Here is a 22,546-nt window from a genome sequence, read left to right on the forward strand (position 1 = left end):
CAAGTGAAGAAACTGTTGGATTAGTGTCTAAGTCCATAACTATTTTGGTATATACTTGACCCGATGGTGCATGATCCTTTTGGGTTGCCTTCACCAAAGCAATTTGATAAGATGAATTATGGAGAGAAAGGATTAATTATGATTTATTAATATATTATGAGAATAATATATTAAAGGAGAAATCATATTGTTTAATTAATATTAGTCAAGAATTAATAAGAATTAAGTTTGTGGCTAAAAGAGATTAATTAAACTTAAGGGACTGGAATTGTAATTATAAGATAATTGCAATTAGGCTATGGATTACCTTATAATATAAGGTTGGACGAATTCTATGGGGAAGCCCATTAGAAATCGTCCAAGGATTGTTAAGGAAGGAGTCCATGGGTTGCTTAGGGCTTAAGCATCCAAATTAGGGTTTCCTTCTTAGATAACCCTAATATCCTCACTATTTAAAGGACTCTTAAGCCCCAAAAACGTGGTGAACTATTTGATTAGGGTTTCCACACGTTTTGGGTAGCCTCCTTCTCTTCTCCTCTTCATCCTCTTGCTCTTGGTGTTTGTGAACCATTATAGGAGTGACATTTGTGACTCTAAGCTTTCTAAAATCATTACAAGGAGGATTTGAGATTGTTGTTGCTACATAACAATCAAGGTATGATCTAAACCCTAATTTATATGTTATATTGATTATCATGTACTATATCTAGGGTTTATAGTCTTGGATGAATGCATGTACAATAGAGAAACCTAGATCCAAGCATTAAGGTTTGTATGAGCACATAGGATGTTCTTATGGCTAAAACCCATCAGAAACAACCATCCACATCAGATAACCACATCATACCGACAATCGGGTCCTTGAACCCATCAAACTCTGGCGGCTTCATGTTGCTGAAGTCCCGATACTGAAAAAACCCTCTCCCCTGAACTCCTGTAGCAGCAACAACTGTAATGGTTGCAAATGTAGTAGCCTATGAGACAACAACATAGCGCTCGTCGAACATCTCAATCATGGTGGTCTTAAAAGACCCAAAAACCTCTGGGATCACCTCCATAATAGCCATGGTCACCTTAGTGGTTTTCATCTCCTGAATCTCATCATCCATCAATCTTGGCCTCTTTGGGCCACCCGCTCCTGATCCTGAGCCTCAAGTGATCGGCATACTAAAAACAAACCGGAATACATCATAAAAACCACAATTCCTAATATTACAGCATTACAGAATTACTAAACCCTCGGGTTTCATGACTTCCTTGTTATATGTACGGGTCCTATGCTTCCAGTAGTACGAGTCCATACTACCTTCTACACCTACCTATATTTGTCTCAACGGTTTATCATGGACCACCTGGCTACAAGGCCCAACATCTAGGATACGCATACATCCTATACATATTCTCTCAAGAGTGGGTAATCCTTCCTCATGTTGGCCAACTACAATCTACACTCACTCATGGAACTTCCACTAACAAACAAAAACATCTGTGTGCATGCAACCCTAATCTTGATCTATGTTGTACCACTGTAAATTTTCAATAAAATTTTCATTTTTAAAATAACATAAACTCAATATCACATTTCCCAAAAACCACAAAATGTATAAGTTGTCAAAACACAAGTCAACAATGTTTGATAAAATCCCATAGTCCTCAAATCACGATCTCTAACTGAGTAACTGGTGTGTATAATCAAGTCGGCGTCTTCTCGCGATCCTAAAAAGTACCTAAAACACATATCACACAACACGGTAAGCACGAAGCTTAGTGAGCTCCCCAAAATACCACACACAAATAGTTAGCCTCTCATGGCTATATCTCGATAAGGACCCTCCGGTCATGTGTCTTAGTGAAGACCCTTTGATCTCATAACTCAGGTCAGACCCTCCAGTACGGTATCTTAGTGAAGACCCTCTGGTCTCACAAGAACAGATTAACTCAATAAGGCACAAGAGTAATATACATCATAAATCACAAAGACAAAATGCATGATATCACACAACTCAGTATAAGCACATAAGACCCTTCGGTCACACAATGATTACCACTAAGTTAAGTATAGTGAGAAGAGTCACCTCAGCTGCTACGCGAGAAACCCTACACTGTCGTTTCTACCGCGCACTGACTCTTGAACTGGGCCAAAACAACCCAACACTATAATCAGAGACTATACAAGGCCACACCTAACAATATGCCCCATAGATGACCCAACTGACCAGGACCATTACTGAACCAAATCATTGGGCCCGCCAAGGCCCAAGACCAAAAAGGTCCACTAATGGACTAATTTTACAAATTGGGCCCAACCCCTTGCTTGGTCCTTACCCTAAAGCCCACGACTTAACTCTAATCCAAAACACCCTTTCTCAGATTCCCCAATCAATTACCAGCAATCGGGCCCAAGAATACATCCCAAACCGAAGCCCAAATATGCAAACCCACTCAGACAGAGTACGCAGGGCTTACACAGTGGTATACTGCGCGTACTCGCTTAACAACTTGTACGATGTGCGTACCGGCTTGTACGCCCAATGTACGTCCCTCTTAAACCAACTTTTCCATTAAGCACTTAATGCTTTAAGCCATAAGTCCAAACTACAGATCTGAGTCCCAAATCACATTTAAACCCATAAAGTCACTGGCTTGGTGACTTTGCATGCCCTACATAAACCCAAACTCCAAAAATGGCATTCTACTTCCATGAAAATGGTCTTAACTCTTGCATGAACCCATTAAGACTTCCAAGATAACAACTTTATGATTCTAGGTCCCAAATAACACTGAGAGGGGCAACTATAAGCTCAAAAAATTACTTGGACTAAAGGGACTTGATTAATGGGACCAAAAGAGTCGATAAACTCAACCTAAAAGAGATCTAAGAAAATAACCACCAAGTTTGATACTTTATACCTCAAATGAGAGCCAAAGGCTGATGAGATTCTGGATCTAAAAGCTCTAGCTTCTTCAATGAATCTTCAAGAGTGAGCACCTTCTTCAAAATCACCAAAACACTCTTCTAATGGTCTTCTATGCTCCAATAACACACAAGAAGGATTAGGGTTTTGTGAAAGTTGTCCAAGGGTAAGAGGGAGGCTGATCTTTGAGGCATTATGTTCTTTATATAGTGTCCATTCCTAAAACTAGGGTTTTTCATTGTGAACCTTGTACGTCCTGCGTACCTTCTTCTATGCCCTGTATACAAGGCCACACACCTCGACTGAAACCTCACACCTACGTTGTGTGTTCTTTCCAGCTACACCTCACATATACTTTTTCTCCTCGGTACACCCTGTGTATCACTCGGTAAGCCCAACGTACTAGGGTTTTCTCCCAAACCCTGAATCTTTCGAATGCCATAACTCACTCGATACAACACCAATCTCGACGATCCATATATCCATAGAAGGCATCGAGACGCTCAACACTATTATCAATTCATACTTGCCATCAGATCTGAAATCCATTTCCCATAAATCCCGATTGACAAGTTATCGAAATACTCTTTTTGCTCCAAGTCACAACCGAATACCCAAAGTATCTAATATAGCCTCCACCTCCCAATGAGCCTAATAATTAACTTCATCAAGGATTCTAACCCTGCTAACACCCAAACCTTGTTCACCATTTCAAATTTAAAAAGGTCTTGAAAACAGGATGTTACATATGTTTTCTGTAATTGAACATATAACTTTTGAACATCAAATGGAAACCCCTAAGAAGCATATACTAATTTCGAAATTAATAACCTGGGTTAGAATACATACCTTTATTGTTATTGAAGAATAACAAGAACCCTTGTATTGTTGTAGCTTAGAGAGCAAGCACCACAAATGTTGTGCCTCTAGTAGATCACACCCACCACTAGCAAGAGGATAAGAGAGGAGAGAGGAGAAGTAGAGCTAGGAATTTCAACTATTCATCTAGGGGTTCAAGTGGCCAAAAATCCTGGGGTAGAGGTCTATTTATAGCGCATCTAGGATGCCATGGATAACAATAATATGTATATAATATTATATTTCAAATTGGTAATTATCCAACTCCTTATTTATCCACATAGGATAATCTAGAAACCCTAGATTATCCATATAGAAACCGTCCACCTTCTGCCCTAGGAAGGTTCTGGAACTTCTTGCTCAACTATTAAACAATTGCACTTTAGACCCTGCACTTTTAGTTAATTCTTTTAATCTCAAAATTAATTCCAATTAATTTCTAATTAAATATTGATATTTCTAATTAATATATTACTCTCACAATATATTAAAAAATTATTTATTTCAATTTATTAATCAAATAATAAATTCAACCTCTCTCAAAGCTACTGTCGAACTCTGACCTAGTCAGTTATGTGTTCTAAGATAAGTGATCATATAATCCTCCGTTCTGCAAGATATCATGTGGACAATTGACATGGAATAGAATCAATCTCATTTTCCAATACTTTATTTCTCGATTTCTGATTTGTAATGACAAAGAACTACTAATCGAACACACCAATTTAGTCTTGGTCAGGCCCGACACTATAAGTCAACACCAAATCATCGAGGGGCCCAAGATATCACTTTTCCCGTTAGGGAAAAAGGAATAGATAAACTTTGACTTATGTGCTTGTGTTATTTATTCACCAGATCATACACAATAATACGTTTATAACATCAAGTTACTGATGCGTTTACATATCATCAATGTACAATTGATTTGTAGACCACAAGTCATATATCTCTATTTTAAGATTATAAGATATTATCATCTCATAATTACTCACGATAAATTCCATGAAGTAATTCTCTGAGCATGGGTTAATCCAATACTTAAATTCTCCATTTCAAAGTACTCATGAATACTGCATCAAACTATTGCTATGTCTAAACCCTTAGACAATCTACAACCCGATTCACAACAGTCTTAATTCACTACTTACTTCCAAAACTTTGATTGGTTGTGGATGTTTTCAATAATCTAATTATTCAAGAAGTAGAACATGAAAAATGAAAGACAATAATAAACAATTGACAAAATATAGTAAACAATACTCATAAATAATTCTCCATTACTTAATCATCAATAGTCAATTACATTTACTTTGTTACAAGTTTCTCAATACCTATCTAACTACTAAAACTAATATCATCTTTCAGACCAATGCTACTTGCATGTTGAACGTACTTAACCCTACTCAGACCCTTTATGAGGGGATCTGTAGGATTTTCTTTTGATGATACCCTCTTTACGATGACGTGTCCTTCTTCCACCCTATGTCAAATAAAATGGTATTTTCTGTCAATATGGCTTGATATGCCATGATCTCTCGGTTCCTTTGTTAAGGAAACCGCTAATTCATTATCAGAGAAAATCTCCATTGGCTCTTTTATGGTTGGCACAACTCCAAGGTCTCCGATGAAGTTCTTCAACTATATAGCCTCCTTCGATGCTTCGCTTGCTACTATGTACTCTGATTCACAGGTAGAATCAGCCACCGTCTCCTGTTTGGAACTTTTCCAAGTTACCGCTCCTCCATTTAAGGTAAACACCCAACCAGATTGAGAACAGAAGTTGCCTCTGTCTATCTGAAAGCTAGCGTCACTATACCCAATTACTCTTAAGTTATCACTGCCACCAAGCACAAGGACCCAATCCTTAGTTCTTCACAGATACTTAAGAATATTGTTAACTGCTATCCAATGAGCTCTACTCGGATTTCCCCGATATCGACTAACCATGCTCAAAGAAAAAGCCACGTTAGGACGAGTACATGTCATAGCATACATGATTGATCCAACGATAGAAGCATATGGAACTCGACTCATTTCTGCTACATTTGCATCAGTACTCGGACTATGAGTCTTACTCAGTTTGGTATTTATTACTCTAGATAGGCAGTTCTCCTTTCTTGGAATTTTCCATGCTAAAACGCTTTAACACCTTATCCAAGTATGTACTTTGACTAAGTCCAATTAGTCTTTTGCTCCTGTTTCTCAAAATCCTTATCCCTAGGATATAGGCAGCCTCTCCCATATCCTTCATAGCAAAACACTTTCCAAGCCAAGACTTAACTTCTTGCAAAGTTGGAATGTGGTTCCCTATAAGGAGTATGTCATCAACGTACAACACCAGGAAGATTACTATACTCCCACTAGTTTTGACATATACACAAGATTCATCTTCACTTCTAGAGAAGCCAAACTCTTTGACCTTTTCATCAAAGCAAAGATTCCATCTCTGAGAAGCTTGTTTCAATCCATAGATTGATTTCTCAATCTTATACACTCTATTCGGATACTTTGCATCCATAAAACCCTCTGGTTGACTTATGTAAACATCTTCAGCCAATTTCCCATTAAGGAAGGCGGTTTTAACATCCATTTGCCAAATTTTATAGTTATGAAATGCGGCTATGACTAGCATTACCCTAATAGATTTAATCTTAGCTATGGGTGAGAAGGTCTCATCATAGTCAACCCCTAGGGTTTGAGTAAAGCACTTCGCAACCAGTTGATCTTTGAAAGTGTGTACCTTTCCATCCATGTCGGTCTTCTTTTTGAAGATCCATTTGCACCCAACTGTCTTACGACCTAGTACATTGTCAACCATATTCCAAACTTGGTTGTCATACATGGACTTGATCTTGCTGTTCATTGCCTCTTTCCACGGCAAACTTAGGGCCCACTATTGCTTTCTTGTAGTTAGAAGGTTAATCCAAATTTCCCCGTGTACTATCACTGATAAACATATCACCATTTGTAGTAATATGGAATCCATAAAATTCTGGTGACATTCTAACTCTATTGGAACACCCAAGAGGTAACGACTCGTCAATTGGTTCAACTGGAATTTCTTCCTCAGGTTGAGCCCTAGTAATTTTAGAGGTTCCTTCATCATTTGACTCTTGAATTTCTTCAAGATTAATTGTACTCCCACTGTCCTCTTTACATATGAGCTCTCTCTCTCTCTCTCTCTCTTGAAAGACTCCCCTTCGTGCTACGACGACCACATTGTCACTAGGTCTGTAGAACAAATATCCAAAGAAATTTTGTGGGTAATCGATGAAATACATCTCCCACTTCAAGGTTCAAGCTTATCGTGAGTCTCTCGTCTAACAAAAGCTTCACAACCCCAAACCTTGATATATGCTAATGGATGAACCTTCCCTGTCGACATCTCATGAGGTGTTTTGGCAACCTTTTTAGTTGGGACAAGATTAAGAATGTGGGTGGCAGTCTACAAGGCATACCCCCATAATGAGATTGGAAGTGAAGCTCGACTCATCATGGAATGAACCATGTATAACAAGGTTCGATTACACCTCTTAGCCATACCATTAAGTCGTGGTGTCCTAGGAGGTGTTAACTGTGAAACTATTCCACATTCCTTGAGGTAGTCGTGGAACTCGATACTAAGATACTCACCGCCTCTATCAGATCTAAGCATCTTGTTTTTCCTGTCTAATTGATTCTTGACTTCTTGTATGAACTCTTTGAACTTTTCAAAGGTTTCTGACTTATGCTTGATTAAGTAGATATAGCCATATCTGCTATAATCATCAATAAAAATCACAAAGAATCGATTTGAATCCTTGTGGTGGATCTGATGGGCACATACACATCTGTGTGTATAAGATCCAACAATCCCTCACCTTTTTCACAAGAACCAGTGAAATGTGATTTCGTCATCTTTCCTAGTAAACAAGATTCCCACGTATCATCTGACCTTAAGTCAAATGATTCCAACACTTAATCTTTTTGAAGTTGGGTGATGCGTTTCTTGTTAACATGTCCAAGAAGACAATGACACAAGAATGCTTTGTCTATACTATTAGATAAATCAATTTAAAAAACACTATTTCCTAAATTGTCTACAATCATCACAGTTTCATACACACCATCACAAGGTAAAGCTTCAAAATAAAATACACCATTTTTAAAAGCAGAAATAGATCCATTCTCATTATCAAAAGAATATCTAAAACCTTGTTTAAATAAAGCATGAAATGAAATGATGTTTCGTGTCATCTCTGACGAGTAGTAACAATTTATCAAATCCAAACCTAACCCACTACGGAGCACTAAGTTATAAACTCCAATCTTGGTAATAGGTGAAGATCGTCTATTATCCATGATCAAGTTCATACTTCCATGCTGCACATCCTCACTTCTTCTTAGCCCCTGAAAATCAGAACAAATGTGAAAACCACATTCTGTATCAAGGACCCAAGAATGAGAATATGATGAGTTTTTAGATAAGATAATGTAAATACCTTATGAGGTTGGCTTCACCTTGCCATCCTTTATATCTTACAAGTACTTCGGGAAGCTTCGTTTCCAATGCCCTTTATCGTGGCAGTAGAAGTAAGTAGACTCTTTGGGACCGGAGGTAGGGGGAGCATCAAAATTGGCCTTTCTTTTGGGTCCATTGCTTGATCACCCAACTTGGGACTTTCCCTTCCAATTCTGCTTTGGAGGACAATTCCTCTTCTTCCCTTTTCCTTTCCCAATGGCCAAGACTGGAGCAGCAGCAGGAGTGGAGGCAACACCTTTTCCCTTCATTTATGCTTCAACAATTCGTAGGAGGTTCTAAAGTTTAGCCAATATGGTCTCTTGGTTTTTCAGATGATAAGTCAGGATAAACTGATCATAACAACTGGGCAATGAGTGCAAGACTATATCAATAGCCAATTCCTCATCAAAGTTCACATTGAGCTTTAGAAAGCATTCCACGTATCGTTGCATTCGTTTCATGTGGCTACTGACAGACTCTCTATCATTCATTTTGCTAGTGATAAGGGAATTTACTACCTCATACTTCTCTTGGTGAGCTCGTTGATGGTACTTTTCCATCAAGTCCTTGTTCATCTCGTATGGCCAGTAATCCTCGTATAAACTTTGCTGATCATGAGTCATAGTCGCCTCCATAATGCAAGAAACTTTTGTTGCATCATTATAGTGTTTCCTATACTCAGCTAGTTCTACAACAGTCGCTTTCATTTCATCAATCTCGAGAAGTTCTTTTTCGAGCACATATTCCTTGTCCTTGAATCGTAGATCCATTTTGGGGTTGCGCATCCAATCGTTATTATTGGTGCTAGGGATGAGCATATGGATCGGGGAACCGACCGGAATCGGAACCCGATGGAACCGGTCAGGTCGGGACCGGGACGATATTCTTGTGGATTTTTGGAACCAGGAACCGGTAGGAACCGAAACTAGTAGAACCGCCAAAACCGATAGAACTAGCAAAAATCGGAACCATATGTTGCTATTTCTCGAGGACTGGTTCCAACATTGAAGACATGGCAAGAACCAGTAGAACCGGCGGTCCGGTTCAGTTCCTATTTCCACCAAGTTCGGTTCCCGGGTCGGTTCCAGCCGGGTCAGTTCCTTTGCTCATCCCTAATTGGTGCTATCAAAAGTTACCCTCGACCAGATGTTCAACAGTGAGAAGTTGTAATTAGAGGAGGAACCAAAAGCAACGTTGGGAGTAGACATCTGAAAGAGAAGAAGGACTATTTTTGTTAGATAAGAATAGTCCTCAATATAACACCCAAATGAAATATTAAGGCTAGGATCTAACTAAATAATTCAAAACTTAGAAAAGGGATGTTGTAATCTAATTGTAAATTATATATAGGTAGGTAAATGACGATTTACCAATTTCACCATGAAAACGAAATTTTAAACAAATTAGGGTTTTAATGAAATTCCTAGATCTTTTGAGATTCATTGAACTATTCAATGACATGTTTAATCTCAATTATGCTCTTCTATTTGTGACTTGGATACCGAGGATCACAAACAAGATGTGAATAACCATGCAAATTAGTTTGGTACTCTCGATGTCATTTATCATCTCATGTTAATGTGTCGGTTAGCCACGCACTCCATTAATCAATGATAATTTACGAGATACCTATTTACACTCTTTATTAGTCGCTATTAGTGTGTCAGTTAACCACACGCGCTGCACTAACAACTTATAAAGTGCAATATGCAATTTCATGGGTTAGCATACAAATTCACATTTTTCCTAAAGTAACTAAGATGAAGAATTTTATAAAAAAATTAGTTACTTTGTAATTCATTATACTTATTAATGAGAATTATTTGTCCTATCAAACCCGTTCGGCTAACGACCCTACACCAATCAAGGAAGCAATGGGTGAGAGTGGACACTCATTCAACTACCATTTTATAGGCGGTTTCCTTATGCCCCCATATAGATCGGCTTCGTGAATGAGGTGTACTAGCGGTTTGATTGACTTAGTCTTACATATAATAAATATTAAACATTTAATTTTACATATAGTATAAAGTGTATTTTAAACTTTTCAAAATACTAGGGTTTTTAAATTTTAAATTTCGAAATAAAAAAAATAATTTAAAATTAAAATTAAAATTAAAAACAAATGATTTAATAATTATCTATTAATTAAAAATTTAATTAATTTATTAAATCAATTGATGATTATCCAATTAAATTAATCAAAATAATTTAATCCTAATCCTCTCCCCCTTTATTTTTGAAAATCATGGGAGAGATAATTTTTTTTTATAATTATCCAATTAATAAAATAAACAAATAATTACAAAAATAAGGTAACCCTACCAAAACCCTAGGATTTTCGAAAAAATGGCTTATCTTAGGGAGGAAGGCAAGGATTTCAATCCTTTCCATTTTCGAAACCTTGAGGGTTAAGGAATCCCTAATTCTAAAATTGTAGGGCAAGGGAAATGGTTAAAACCCTTCCTTACTTTCGAAACTTAGGGTTCATGAGAACCCTAAAATCAAAAATCCCTAAGTCCAAAAGGGTTTAATTGCCATAATCCATAATTGATCAAATTCAAACAATTGCAATCAATTCAATAGAAAACAAGCCAAGACTCTGATACCACTGATGGGTTTTAAGCATAACAAACAAAAACCTATGTGTGCATGCAACCCTAATCTTGATCTATGTTTTCTTTAACTAAACATACAACTTTTGAACATCAAATGGAAAATCCTAGGAAGCATATACTAATTTCGAAATTAATAACCAAGGTTAGAATACATATTGTTATGGTTATTGAAAAATAACAAGAACCCTTGTGTTGTTGTAGCTTAGAGAGCAAGCACCACAAACGTCGTGCCTCTAGTAAATCACACTCAGCACTAGCAAGAGGATGAGAGAGGAGAAAGGAGAAGTAGAGCTAGGAATTTTGGTTATTCCTCTAGTAGATCACACCCAACACTAGAAAGAGGATGAGTAAGGAGAGAGGAGAAGTAGAGTTAGGAATTTCGGCTATTCCTCTAGGGTTTCAAGCAGCAAAACCATGTTTCATTATTATACACTTTAGCCTGACAAATGTAGGAATCATCGTGGATGAAGAGGCGCCTTTCGTTCATGCATTATGGTCTGCATTGGTGATTTAAAGTGCCCCCACTAGGCGCATCCTCTGTTTCCTTTGTCTTGCACACCGCGACTACATCCAAACGTGATCTATTCACCCTTCAAGTGATTTGAGAATGTGGTTTATGGCCCTAAAGCGGGGAACATTTTGAAGATGCGTAGGGTCCATGAAAGACTAATTCTGGCCATGTTGACTGATGTTGACCAAGTTCTATGGTATACTTTTTAGTTTAGCTCATCCCGAGCTCATTTTAGTCTTGTTCTAACTTAAGGATAAGTTAGGTTTAAGCTTGGGGTGATTTGATAACTTACTTTATTTCCTTAGTTTTATTAATTTATTTTAGTATTTTTAGCTCTTTTTTATTAGTATTGCATTATATATTCTTTATTTTCTTTATCATGGATCGCGTCGGATACTTTCTATTTTGCATGAGATATTTTGCAGGGTTTTGGAGCTCGTTGCGGTTGCGGTTGGGCTTAGTGGGCTTTTCGATGCATTATTGGGCTTTACGGATCCATCAAAGGATATTTGGGCTTATAAAGTTGAAGATTTGGATGAAGTGAGCTTTTGGAGATAGGTCATGGATTCTTATTTTGGGCATGGACTATCTATATTTAAAGCTTGAAGGTGATTGGCCAAATTTGAATCATGTGAGGCATGGAGGGGACCAAGGGAATCTTGGATAGTGGAGTGGTGTAGTGGAGAAGAATGGACCAATAGCATTCCAACAACACTTGCGAGGGTGGAGTCTCATTTGCGCAACACTTGTGCAGGTACCCACACAACTGCACACTTTTGGGCATTTTGGTCATTTTGTTCACCGTTTACCTCGGGGGTTGGATCTTTCAACATTCACTTCAATTTTCCACCATTAGAGACCATTATAGGCGATTTTGGAGCTTGGATACTCATTCTTCTCATCTTTCTAAGTAATTGGAAGATTCTTGATTCAACTACACTTTTGTGATTGTTATTTTGTTGCCATGAGTGGCTAGTTTCTATATTTTGGTTAACTTTGGCTAAAACCCTTGGATATTTGTGGGTTTTTGAAGGATTCATGCTTAATTGTCATTTATCTTATGTTTATGATTCTAGTTCATATTTCTTATGTTTGTTTAATACTTTGATCATGAGCTTGGTACTTGAATGAGCAATTGTTGGTTTATTTCTTTGGTTTAGCATTGAATCATTGAATTTACTTAGAACAAGGGCTTTATGATGGTAGAAATCATCTCTAGCTTATGAATCATGACTCCTTTATGGATGTGTAAGCATTGACATCCTCTAGGAATTGGGGATTCCTTCATTCGTAAGGCTAATCAACTTCTTGAGTTCAATTGCTTCAATTGATCCTTGATTTTGATTAAGAAGGTGTGTTGTGGGCTTCCCCAACCTCCATACTACCTATAAGGAATCTTCGCATATCATGTTTCATGATTGCTATAACAAATTTGGGATGAATGATAAGCTTCATATTGAATCCTAATGATAAATACATAAATGTTCATTGTGTTGAATTGCCTTGGTTAGCCAATTCTCTCTAATATTTGAGCATCTCATCATCTTGCTTAATTGCAAGCTTTTTAGTTATTCAAGTCTTTTAGATTTCAAGCAATCACAACTTTAATATCACTTATTAAGAAGACAAGCAAAGAAAGCTATAAAACAACATAGAGAATTAATGTGGTTCACTTAATGTGACATATGTGATTATGTCCATGAGCAGAAACCGGATAATTCTTTTATTACTTGACTGTTCTCAAAAGTGATTCATTGGAATCCCTAGCTACTAATACTTTAAGCCGTAAACCCTAGCAAATATAGGATCGGACCCATATAGTTATCCTTTGAAATCGCAATTCATTCGAATCACCAGTTCCAAATCACATTCTAGCAAAAAGAATTTCCCAAATGAGCCCCCAAATTCAAAATTATTGAAATGTGTTGGTAATTTCCCAACTTATCATCTATAGAACCTAATCCATCTTAAACTGTCAGGAACGGCCACCAGAAAAATTGAAAATTGAAATATTGTCCGTAGGAAACCTGTCAGTATTTCTGATGGATATTTTTTCCATCGGTAAGAATCCATCGGTAATACCCCTATTTTGTGGTAGCTTGGTGATTGTTGGCACCATGATTGCAAATCTGTGTTGGATTTTAGTTTTTATTTCACCAAATTTTATAGATATAATGAATGAGCTTACAAGGAATTTGAAATTACTCATAAGAGACCAGATAATGATCGAGATGTCTACAGATGATCAAGATCCAATGTATCTGGGTTACAGCTGCAAAATTGAAGTACTCTATGAGTTTATGGACATGTAGAGAAATGAAAATCCATGATTCTATCAGGCATCTAATGATGTAATTGTTACTTCATTAACCGAAACTGATCCTGGTTTGGATGAAGTAGAATTTGGTTCAAGCTCAGAGAAGAATGCAGGTTGTTTAGGTGGAGGCAACATACCCTCGTTACCAAACATCAGAACCACAGATGACATTGTTGGCCTATCTTCAACATGATTTTGAACACATAATAGACCAATGTGTACACACCATAGTACTTCAGAAACGATGCATGATTTGCGTAGGGATTCACTAACCAGTTCAAGGGTCTTGTCATCTTTATAGAGTCTCCATGCCTAATGTATACCATGACATAAAAAGGAAATTAAAGGCATAGCAAATAACAGTTTTAGCTCCTATAGAAGGATTTATGTTCCAAAACTTACATGTCCAAGAAGATTATCACAGTGTTCGTGATGGGAGAATCCTCGATTCTTCATTCCACTAAATATTTCAAGCACCAATACTCCAAAGCTGAATACATCTGATTTTATTGAGAAGAACCCATGCACTGCATACTCAGGGGAGATATAACCGCTGCAGCAGGATCTGATAAATTAATAGAGACAAAAAAAAATATTTCTTTACCGAGTCCAAGATACAAATCAAGTTTATTAATTCTTACTAAGTTCCAACCACATTCTTTGTCTTAGCTCCGGTCTCGTATCCCTTAAACCTTCTAGCAAGGCCAAAATCAGAGATCTTTGGGTTCATATCATTGTCCAACAATATATTGTTGGCTTTCAGATCTCTATGTATAATGCGAAGCCGAGAGTCTTGATGCAAAGAAAGAAGCCCCCGTGCAATCCCTTGGATTATATGGAAGCGCAGTGTCCAATCAAGCATTAAATTTCTTGTTTCATTTGAGGAGAGAACAACTAGTCAATTAGTAGTAGCCTGTATTTGATGGAAATTTTAAATCATGTAATACCAAATAAAAATGTGTCTAGGCTTTTGTTGGGCATGTACTCATAAATCAACATGATTTCATTTCCTTGAGCACAGTATCCAAAAAGCTTCACAAGATTTTGATGCTGAAGTCTGGCAACAAATCTAACTTCATTTTTAAACTCATCAAATCCCTGCGTAGAAGTTTCTGATAGCCGCTTCACAGCTATCTCCCGTCCATCTTCCATCACACCCTAATAAATTTTTAGGTTAGTACTAAACAATCATGATCCTAGTTCAAATCTAATTAAGGAACAACACTCTAGTATGCACAAGACAGCCATGTATAAGTATTTTACCTTGTAAACTGAACCAAAACCACCTTCTCCAAGCTTATTGCTGACTGAGAAGTGATTTGTATATCTTGCTATTTTAGCCAAGCTAAACGACAGTAGCTCTACATTTTTATTCTGGCTCCCCTCTGTATAATCATCAACAAGGGATTGTACCAGATTACCTGCAGAGTGATACATCAAATTAAACCAAAAGTACGTAGGTAGATGGTTGAACCTTGTGTAGGCATGTATGCTTTTTTGAGTTTTTCCAGCTGTGACATATTATAATGAGAACTGGTGGCATTACCTGCTCTTGGGGAAATTTTTTTCTTATAACCATACAGTAGTACTGCTAATGTCAGACCAACAAGAACCACGCCAACAGAAGTCAAGAGGACCAATATGATTTTTCTTTTCTTGCTTGAGCCAGTTGACTCAGTCATGGCAATTCTTATGTAAAGATCTTGATTTTCCTCAAAGTCTCTGATATCCGTCAGATTTCCAAACCATAGCAAACATCCGCTTCCGCCATTTCTAACATCCAAATTCGCATAAGCTGTACATGAACAATTCCTCTTAAGATTGCATTCCTTTTTACATTCTGCAAGGCTCATGCTCACATTGTACCATGTTTGTCGAGAGTCTGGCAGTGTTACACCTGTAATCTTCTGAAATCCATCCCTATTCATACAGTCTAAAGGCTTTTTTCGTTGACCAGTTTGCTATATTCCATTCTTCGGGGTGTAGTGGTTCAAAGCCGTCAATACAACTGCATATAGGGGACTTGTTAATGTCACATATTCCATTTGGACCACATTGACCATATTGTGCACACATATCGACAGTAATAGCCGCATATTGAATCCAAGCTTGTATGGGATCAACCCAGTTCAAACGTGCCTGGTGGCCTTGTGGACTTAGATAAGCCCTTGAACGAAATGAACTATTGATAAGTTCCCATTTGAAATATACTTCCTTCTGATTCACAACAAATTCATATGTGTAAAATGGATTAGGCATCTCTCTTGGAAAGCCACTGAAACTAAGACCATTCCATGGCCCAAACCTATATTGTATGACTGAACCCCATGGCTTATAAATGTCTGTGGGTATCCATTTGTATCCATCCAATTTACATATAGACCTGGAGAAGGATCATCCAGACTTTTCCATGAACTCAATGCTATGTCTCTGCCAGAGACTAAGTCCTTCCCAAATTTCATTCCTGGTAGAATATGGTCACAAGGATGATCAAAACTTTGCCAGATGAGACTTAAGTGGTCAATGTCACTTTCATTCCTCACAATAAGATTTCCATTATCCTGAAGCTGTGCCACTGGATGAATATTCCCGACCAATACAGATGAATTCGATGACCAGATGTCTCGGCCTTCACCATTGAGGAGCAGCAAACTTCCCTGGCTACTGACTTTGAACACACCAGATGTATTGTTAAGTGGTATTTCTCTGTTGGCAACCCAAACAACTGTCTGAGATATCTTATAATACCATATCCCTAAGTATCGGTTCTTTGAATTTCCAGGGCTAAAAAAGCCCAGTTCAAACATTTCACCACTTGAGATGATGGTCTCACCGTCTCTTATGTACTCATTTGCACCTATGGTGTCCATTTCAGCAGAAATTATGTGGAGCAACTGAAGAAAAATAAGACAGCTGAAGTGATTGACTTTCATGGGTGTTTCTGATCTCAAAGTGTTTGTCGATCGGTGGTCAATAACGGATGGATATCATGTGTTGTTGAAACTTGAAACCAAAACCTACTTGATATACCAATTTTGAATTTTCGGTGATAGGAATCGTCAACTTTTGGTGTATTTTCTCAGCACTCCAATTTTGAGTTTCCATCTTCCATACATTGTTTTCTTAATTTTATATATACAGATATCCGTCAATATCAGTTACGACTTACGATGGAAGTCGTATCAAATTGTTTGTTTTTTGCTTAATATATCGGTCCTCTTCGAACTGTACACCTTTTTCAATTCAATTGCTTTCAATGTCTATCATTGGGCCCTACTGTCCTACACTGATAAAAATAATTTGAGCATTTAGGTCATCCTATTTTCCTTCCCGCGGAGAAGATAACTTGGTGTGACGTCAGCATTACTTCTTTATTTGTAGTCTAAGATTTTTATTTTTTCTTATTTAATGCCTTAATGGACAGTCGCATTATTACGAGATTATTGTGTTTCGTTTTTCCCCTGTAAACTGAACTTTTTTTTTTTTTTTTTAATTTATTGTAATTAAGTATTTGATAAAATTTATAAATTTTTCAAAAAGCTTGATATATCTTATTAATAAAGTTACTATACATTTTTTCACAAAATTTTCAAATGTTCCCCTTATACACCGCTAAAAATTGAGTTTATTGACATTTGGCATGTGGTAAAGATTTATTTGAATGCTTGCCTAACATGCATCCTTAACATACTACTTCAAGTTTATTGACATTTAGCATCCCACAAACCATATTATGCTTTACACATATATGGCAAGGAGGTAAAGTTCATGTGTGGTATTTGGTGATTAGTCAAATTAAATGACAAGAGTGAATCCTCTTGGAACTCTAACGAGAAATTCTATTTAAAGTCGTGTATACCTTTCCAATCAAGTTATTACAACTAGGATTTTTGATAAGCCCAAACTAATCCTAGAGTGCTTTTAGTTGATTTGCTTTAGTAGAGTTATTCTGCTATCTTTTTGGCTGTAGGGGTAGTTTGGTCATTTTGGTATTATGGCTGTTATTGGCTGTTATGTTAGTAGGAACAACACCTGATTATGTTGGTTGTTATTCCCTTTTGTCCTTTTCTTTAGTAGTAGTATATATATAGTAGTTAGGAGTATGAGTGAGATAGCTAAGAATTGATTTGTAAGAACTTTGTTCTTCTTTTGGAGAGACTCTCACCTCTAGAATTGTGAGAAAACTATCTTTATGAATATTATCAAGAATTTCTGTTAGTAAGAGTGTTACGATGCCTAGGGTTTACGATAGATTCAACAAGGATCTATCAATTTTATGTTATGGTCACCATAAACAATTAAACACCATGAAAAGGAAAAAATGCATATTCAAAATATGATACTATTGACAAAACTCAAAAGCATGCAACTTCATGATACATAATTACACAAAAACCATTAATGGTGGCTAAATGTACACTAAGATTTGGCATATGAATACTTATTTCCTACCGAGGATGTAACAGTGTTATAGTTGCTTCATCAACTCCTGAATAAGTGTTGAGTTTAGGAGAATCCTCTTCAGCAAAGAAAGCAGGTTGTTTAGGTGGAGGTAGTATTCCATCACCACCCAACATCATAACCACAGAGGACATAGTTGGTCTATCTTGTGCATGATTTTGTACACATAATAGCCCAACATGTATTGATCTTTTCACCTCTGAGATAATGCATGAGCTTTGTAAAGATGGGCTCATGAGATCAAGGTACTTGCCTTCTGTATACAGTCTCCATGCCTGAATGAAAACCAAAAAGTTAATAAAATATTTTCAAAAGAAGATAATTAATCCATGAGATTTACTTACATGTCCAAGAAGGTTATCATTGAGATCTTCATGTGAGAATTCTCTGTTTTTCTTCCCACTCACTATCTCCAGCACCAAAACACCAAAACTGAACACATCTGATTTTACAGAAAAGCGTCCATGAAGTGCATACTCGGGTGATATGTAACCACTGCAAAACCACCAAAAAGCATGATGTATATATAAGCATCAGGAAATGAGCCCCATGGTCATAGTATATACTATACATACAGATACTTACTATGTTCCAACCACTTTCTTCGTTTTTGCAGTGATCTGGTTTCCTTCAAACTCTCTAGCAAGGCCAAAATCTGATATTTTAGGGTTCATGTCATGATCCAGCAGAATGTTGGCTGCTTTGAGGTCTCTGTGTATGATTCGAAGGCGAGAATCTTGGTGGAGATAAAGCATTCCTCTAGCAATCCCATTGATGATGCAAAAACGTTGAGGCCAGTCAAGCATACAACTTTTGGTTTCATCTGCCAACACAGGATTACCATATATATAGATTTAGATTTAACAGACTACTTTTACTTTAAAATGAAAATAATAGAATGATGAAAGAGTTTAACCGAATAGAAGTAAGTCCAGGCTTTTGTTAGACATGTATTCATAAATCAGGATCCTTTCATCTCCATCCATGCAGTATCCAACAAGCTTCACAAGATTCCGATGTTGAAGTTTGGCAACACAAACAACTTCATTGTAGAACTCATCATAACCCTGTTCAGAAGTTCTAGAAAGTTGCTTCACAGCTATCTCTTGTCCGGTTTCCAACACTCCCTAAAGATTATAGTAGTCAGGAATATGATCAGCTTTACTTTTTCTGTTAACTGAGCAAAGATATAACTCAATGCAAGAAGTTACCTTGTAAACAGGACCAAAGCCACCCTCTCCAAGCTTATTGTTGATTGAAAAGTTATTGGTTGCCTTGGTTATTATAGATAAGCTAAAAAAATTCAGCTCTAGATCTTCCTTCTCTACATCTGAATAATGTCTATCAATGGAGTGTACCCTTCGACCTACAAAGTGATACACAGGAGTAACAGAAATGTCTACTTTTCCGTTTGTTTTACATTTTTCTGAAGAAAAAAAAAACTTTCATCTATTTAAAGCATGGAATTGTGAATTTTTTGCCTTACCTCGTCCTTTCATGTAAGACCTTTTCTTTTTCATCCTGAAAGCATACACTGCTACAAACATGCCCACCAAGACCACCAAAATTGACAAGACTATGGTGAGTATTTGGATCTTTCTATTGAAGCCAGGTTGGGAGACTGTAAGACCTGTATTTACAAAAATGAAATACATTCAACGGCTTTTCTTACTAAAGTTATAATCAATCTCATTTCTATAATAAGTAGTATTATCTGGTTTTTTCTCCTATCTAGTTCTGATATAATGTCTCCATCAAATAGTCTTCCTTCACTAGCCACAAAATATATTCATTCAATCATCTTAAGAGAGGATCAAGTACATGATATAAATATCCTTTAACAACGTGCAAATGGTGGATGCATAAAAATCCAAGGGGGTGGAAGGACCCGACTTGCTAGAAATCTTACCCAAAAAAAAAACGAGAGTAAAAATATGATGCTGTGAAGAATTTGTGTACCTGTTAGTAGGGATGAAGGCATTCTTATGTAAAGATCCTGACTCTCTTCACAGACCTTGAGATCCATGAGTTCACCAAACCATAGCAAGCATCCACTCCCTCCTTTTCTGATATCTAAATTTGCATAAGCTGTACAAGAGCAATTTCTCCTGCAAGCTATCTCACACTCGCCAAGTGTCATGCTCCTATTGTACCATGAATGTCGTGTGTCAGGAAATTTCATTTTAATAACTTTCCGAAAGGCATCCCCAGCCTTGCAATCTAAAGGACTTTGGAGCTTACACCCATTAGACCAGTCTGCTATGTTCCATTCTTCAGGGCTTTTTGGTTCAAAACCTTCCATACAATTACAAGGAGGATTTGTGTTGGTGTTACAACTTCCATAAGGACCACAGATTCCATAGTGACCACAACTATCAATCAGACCACTTGTATACACAAGCCAATCCTGACTTCGATTGTTCCAATGCAACATTGATATGCTTCCATCCCACTTCAAATGTATTATCTGAACAATTGAACTTTTCAGCTCGAATTTATAATATACTTCCTTCTGGCTGACAACAAAATCAAGAGAGTAAATTGGATTTGACATCTCAGTAGGCAATCCACTAAACCTGATGCCATTCCATGGTCCAAATCTTACATCTACTACTACACCTTGGCTCAATAATATTTGTGGATATCCATTTGTATCTATATAACTTACATACTGACCTGGAGATGGATCATCGGTACCTTTCCATGATGTCAAGCTCCTGTTTGTTCCTGTTATGTAGTCCATACCAAGTTTCATTCCAGCTAGCAAGGTGTCACCAGGATAATCAAAACTTTGCCATATGAAATTTGTCTTATTAGAACTACTACTACCATCTTTTACAACAAAATTTCCAGTATCCAAAAGTTGTGCCACTGGATTGTTATTGTACCTGACAGAAGCAGAGGAATTGGATGACCAGATTACTGTATCACCACAGCAGGAAAGCAACAGGAGTCCCTCACTACTGACTTTGAGTTTTCCTGTTCTATTGAGTAATGGAAAGTCTCTGTTAGCAATCCATACCACTCTACCTGTTGATATCTTCTTGAACCATATTCCCAGGTACCGATTGTTTGAGTTACTGGGGCTAAAAAAGCCCAGTTCATACATTCCTCCAGTTGAAACAATGGTCTCACCATCTTTGATGCCTTGATTTGAAACTACGCTGTTTACAGCAAAAGAACCTGAGAAGAGCAAGAATAAAGAAATGGTGCACAATAAACTTGTGAAAAGGCCTTCCATCAACGATTTACTAAATTATTTCTTCCTCGGGAAAATACTGTCAGGTTGGGAGCGCAGACATAGCTGACCGCGGGCGTGGACCCCATAATTGTGATTGAGATTTTATATTAAAAAGGAACAAAACCTGCCAAAAAAATAAATTTATTTGTATTAAAGAAAGCGTCTTGGATATTTATAGATTTCACAGCTTATCGTTGTTCACGTGCTCTTTCCTGTGTTGATCTGCTGACGAATGAACATATCTTATCTCCTTCGAGCTGTTCAAATTTGAAAGATTCAATTTAACTTATTTAAATGAATATTTTAGATACTCTGTCCAAGCCACAGCAATTAATATTGCTGCTTGCATCCGACAATAAATATAAGGGATACATAATAAACAATAAAACGTTTGACTATTACCGATTCAGTACTAAGTATTTCCATTTAACTCAGTCACATTCAATCAATCGAATATGTAACTCTAAACCGACATTGTACAGCAATTACAAGTAAAAGCAGTGAGCGAAACATCAAAATAATAATCAACTTATTTGTCAAACAAAAGTATAAACATGAAACTCAAAATTCAGTCAGAGATCATGTTCATACCTTCGAATCATAGCATCAAATAATAGAAACAAAATTAAATGCACCCGCGCTATGACACTGTTTTTTTACCTTCCTCAGAATAACTCGGAATTCAATTCGCATCCCGCGAGCATCAGTAGCAAAGTCAAAATCAAGAAGGAAGGCAAAGTCTCCAGAATTTAGACTTTTGATTTTTGTCTGCTTTAAAAAATCAAAAGAGCGACGAAATATGTTGCGGGTTACCCGGACCGAATGAAGATAAGGTAATTCGGTTCGGGTTATAACTTATAAGGGGTTGGGGTGTCAATTTATGACACGACACAACAAAAATACACGAAACGGAATAAAATCGGAAGGAAATCAAAATTCGAATTCGTGCTCGTGTCGTGTTCGTGTCAAGATTAAAAAACACGATATCGTGTCGTGTTCATAAATTGACACGATTAAGCATATAGTTGTCGTGTTTGTCGTTTTTGTCGTGCTATATATCTTTAAGTATGAATGAAATACACTAATAGTTATGTAATATTATCTTTTTCGTGTCGTGTCGTGTT

General features: G+C 37.0%; 1 protein-coding gene and 1 pseudogene across 4 annotated transcripts; both read right to left on the minus strand.

Moving 5' to 3' along the window:
• Positions 1-13,540: 13,540 nt before the first annotated feature.
• LOC111906241 (G-type lectin S-receptor-like serine/threonine-protein kinase At4g27290) lies at positions 13,541-16,824 on the minus strand (annotated as a pseudogene).
• Positions 16,825-18,034: 1,210 nt separating this feature from the next.
• LOC111906240 (G-type lectin S-receptor-like serine/threonine-protein kinase At4g27290) lies at positions 18,035-22,231 on the minus strand. 4 transcript variants are annotated; one of them, XM_042899486.2, is made up of 9 exons: positions 22,083-22,231; positions 21,070-21,679; positions 20,141-20,970; positions 19,668-19,811; positions 19,393-19,547; positions 19,098-19,308; positions 18,767-19,004; positions 18,526-18,676; positions 18,035-18,456 (listed from the first exon to the last, which is right to left on the minus strand). In XM_042899486.2, the coding sequence occupies exons 2-9, from the start codon at positions 21,420-21,422 to the stop codon at positions 18,169-18,171; spliced, it is 2,370 nt and encodes a 789-aa protein (XP_042755420.1). In that variant the 5' UTR covers positions 21,423-21,679; positions 22,083-22,231; the 3' UTR covers positions 18,035-18,168. The 4 variants fall into 4 exon arrangements, with proteins under 4 accessions (XP_042755420.1, XP_023757732.1, XP_042755419.1 ...); XM_023901964.3 differs by having other exon boundaries at positions 20,141-21,679; XM_042899485.2 differs by having other exon boundaries at positions 20,141-21,546; positions 22,083-22,227.
• Between the last annotated feature and the right edge of the window lie 315 nt (positions 22,232-22,546).

Source organism: Lactuca sativa, chromosome 2, assembly GCF_002870075.4.
Source record: "Lactuca sativa cultivar Salinas chromosome 2, Lsat_Salinas_v11, whole genome shotgun sequence".
NCBI classification, from domain to species: domain Eukaryota; kingdom Viridiplantae; phylum Streptophyta; class Magnoliopsida; order Asterales; family Asteraceae; genus Lactuca; species Lactuca sativa.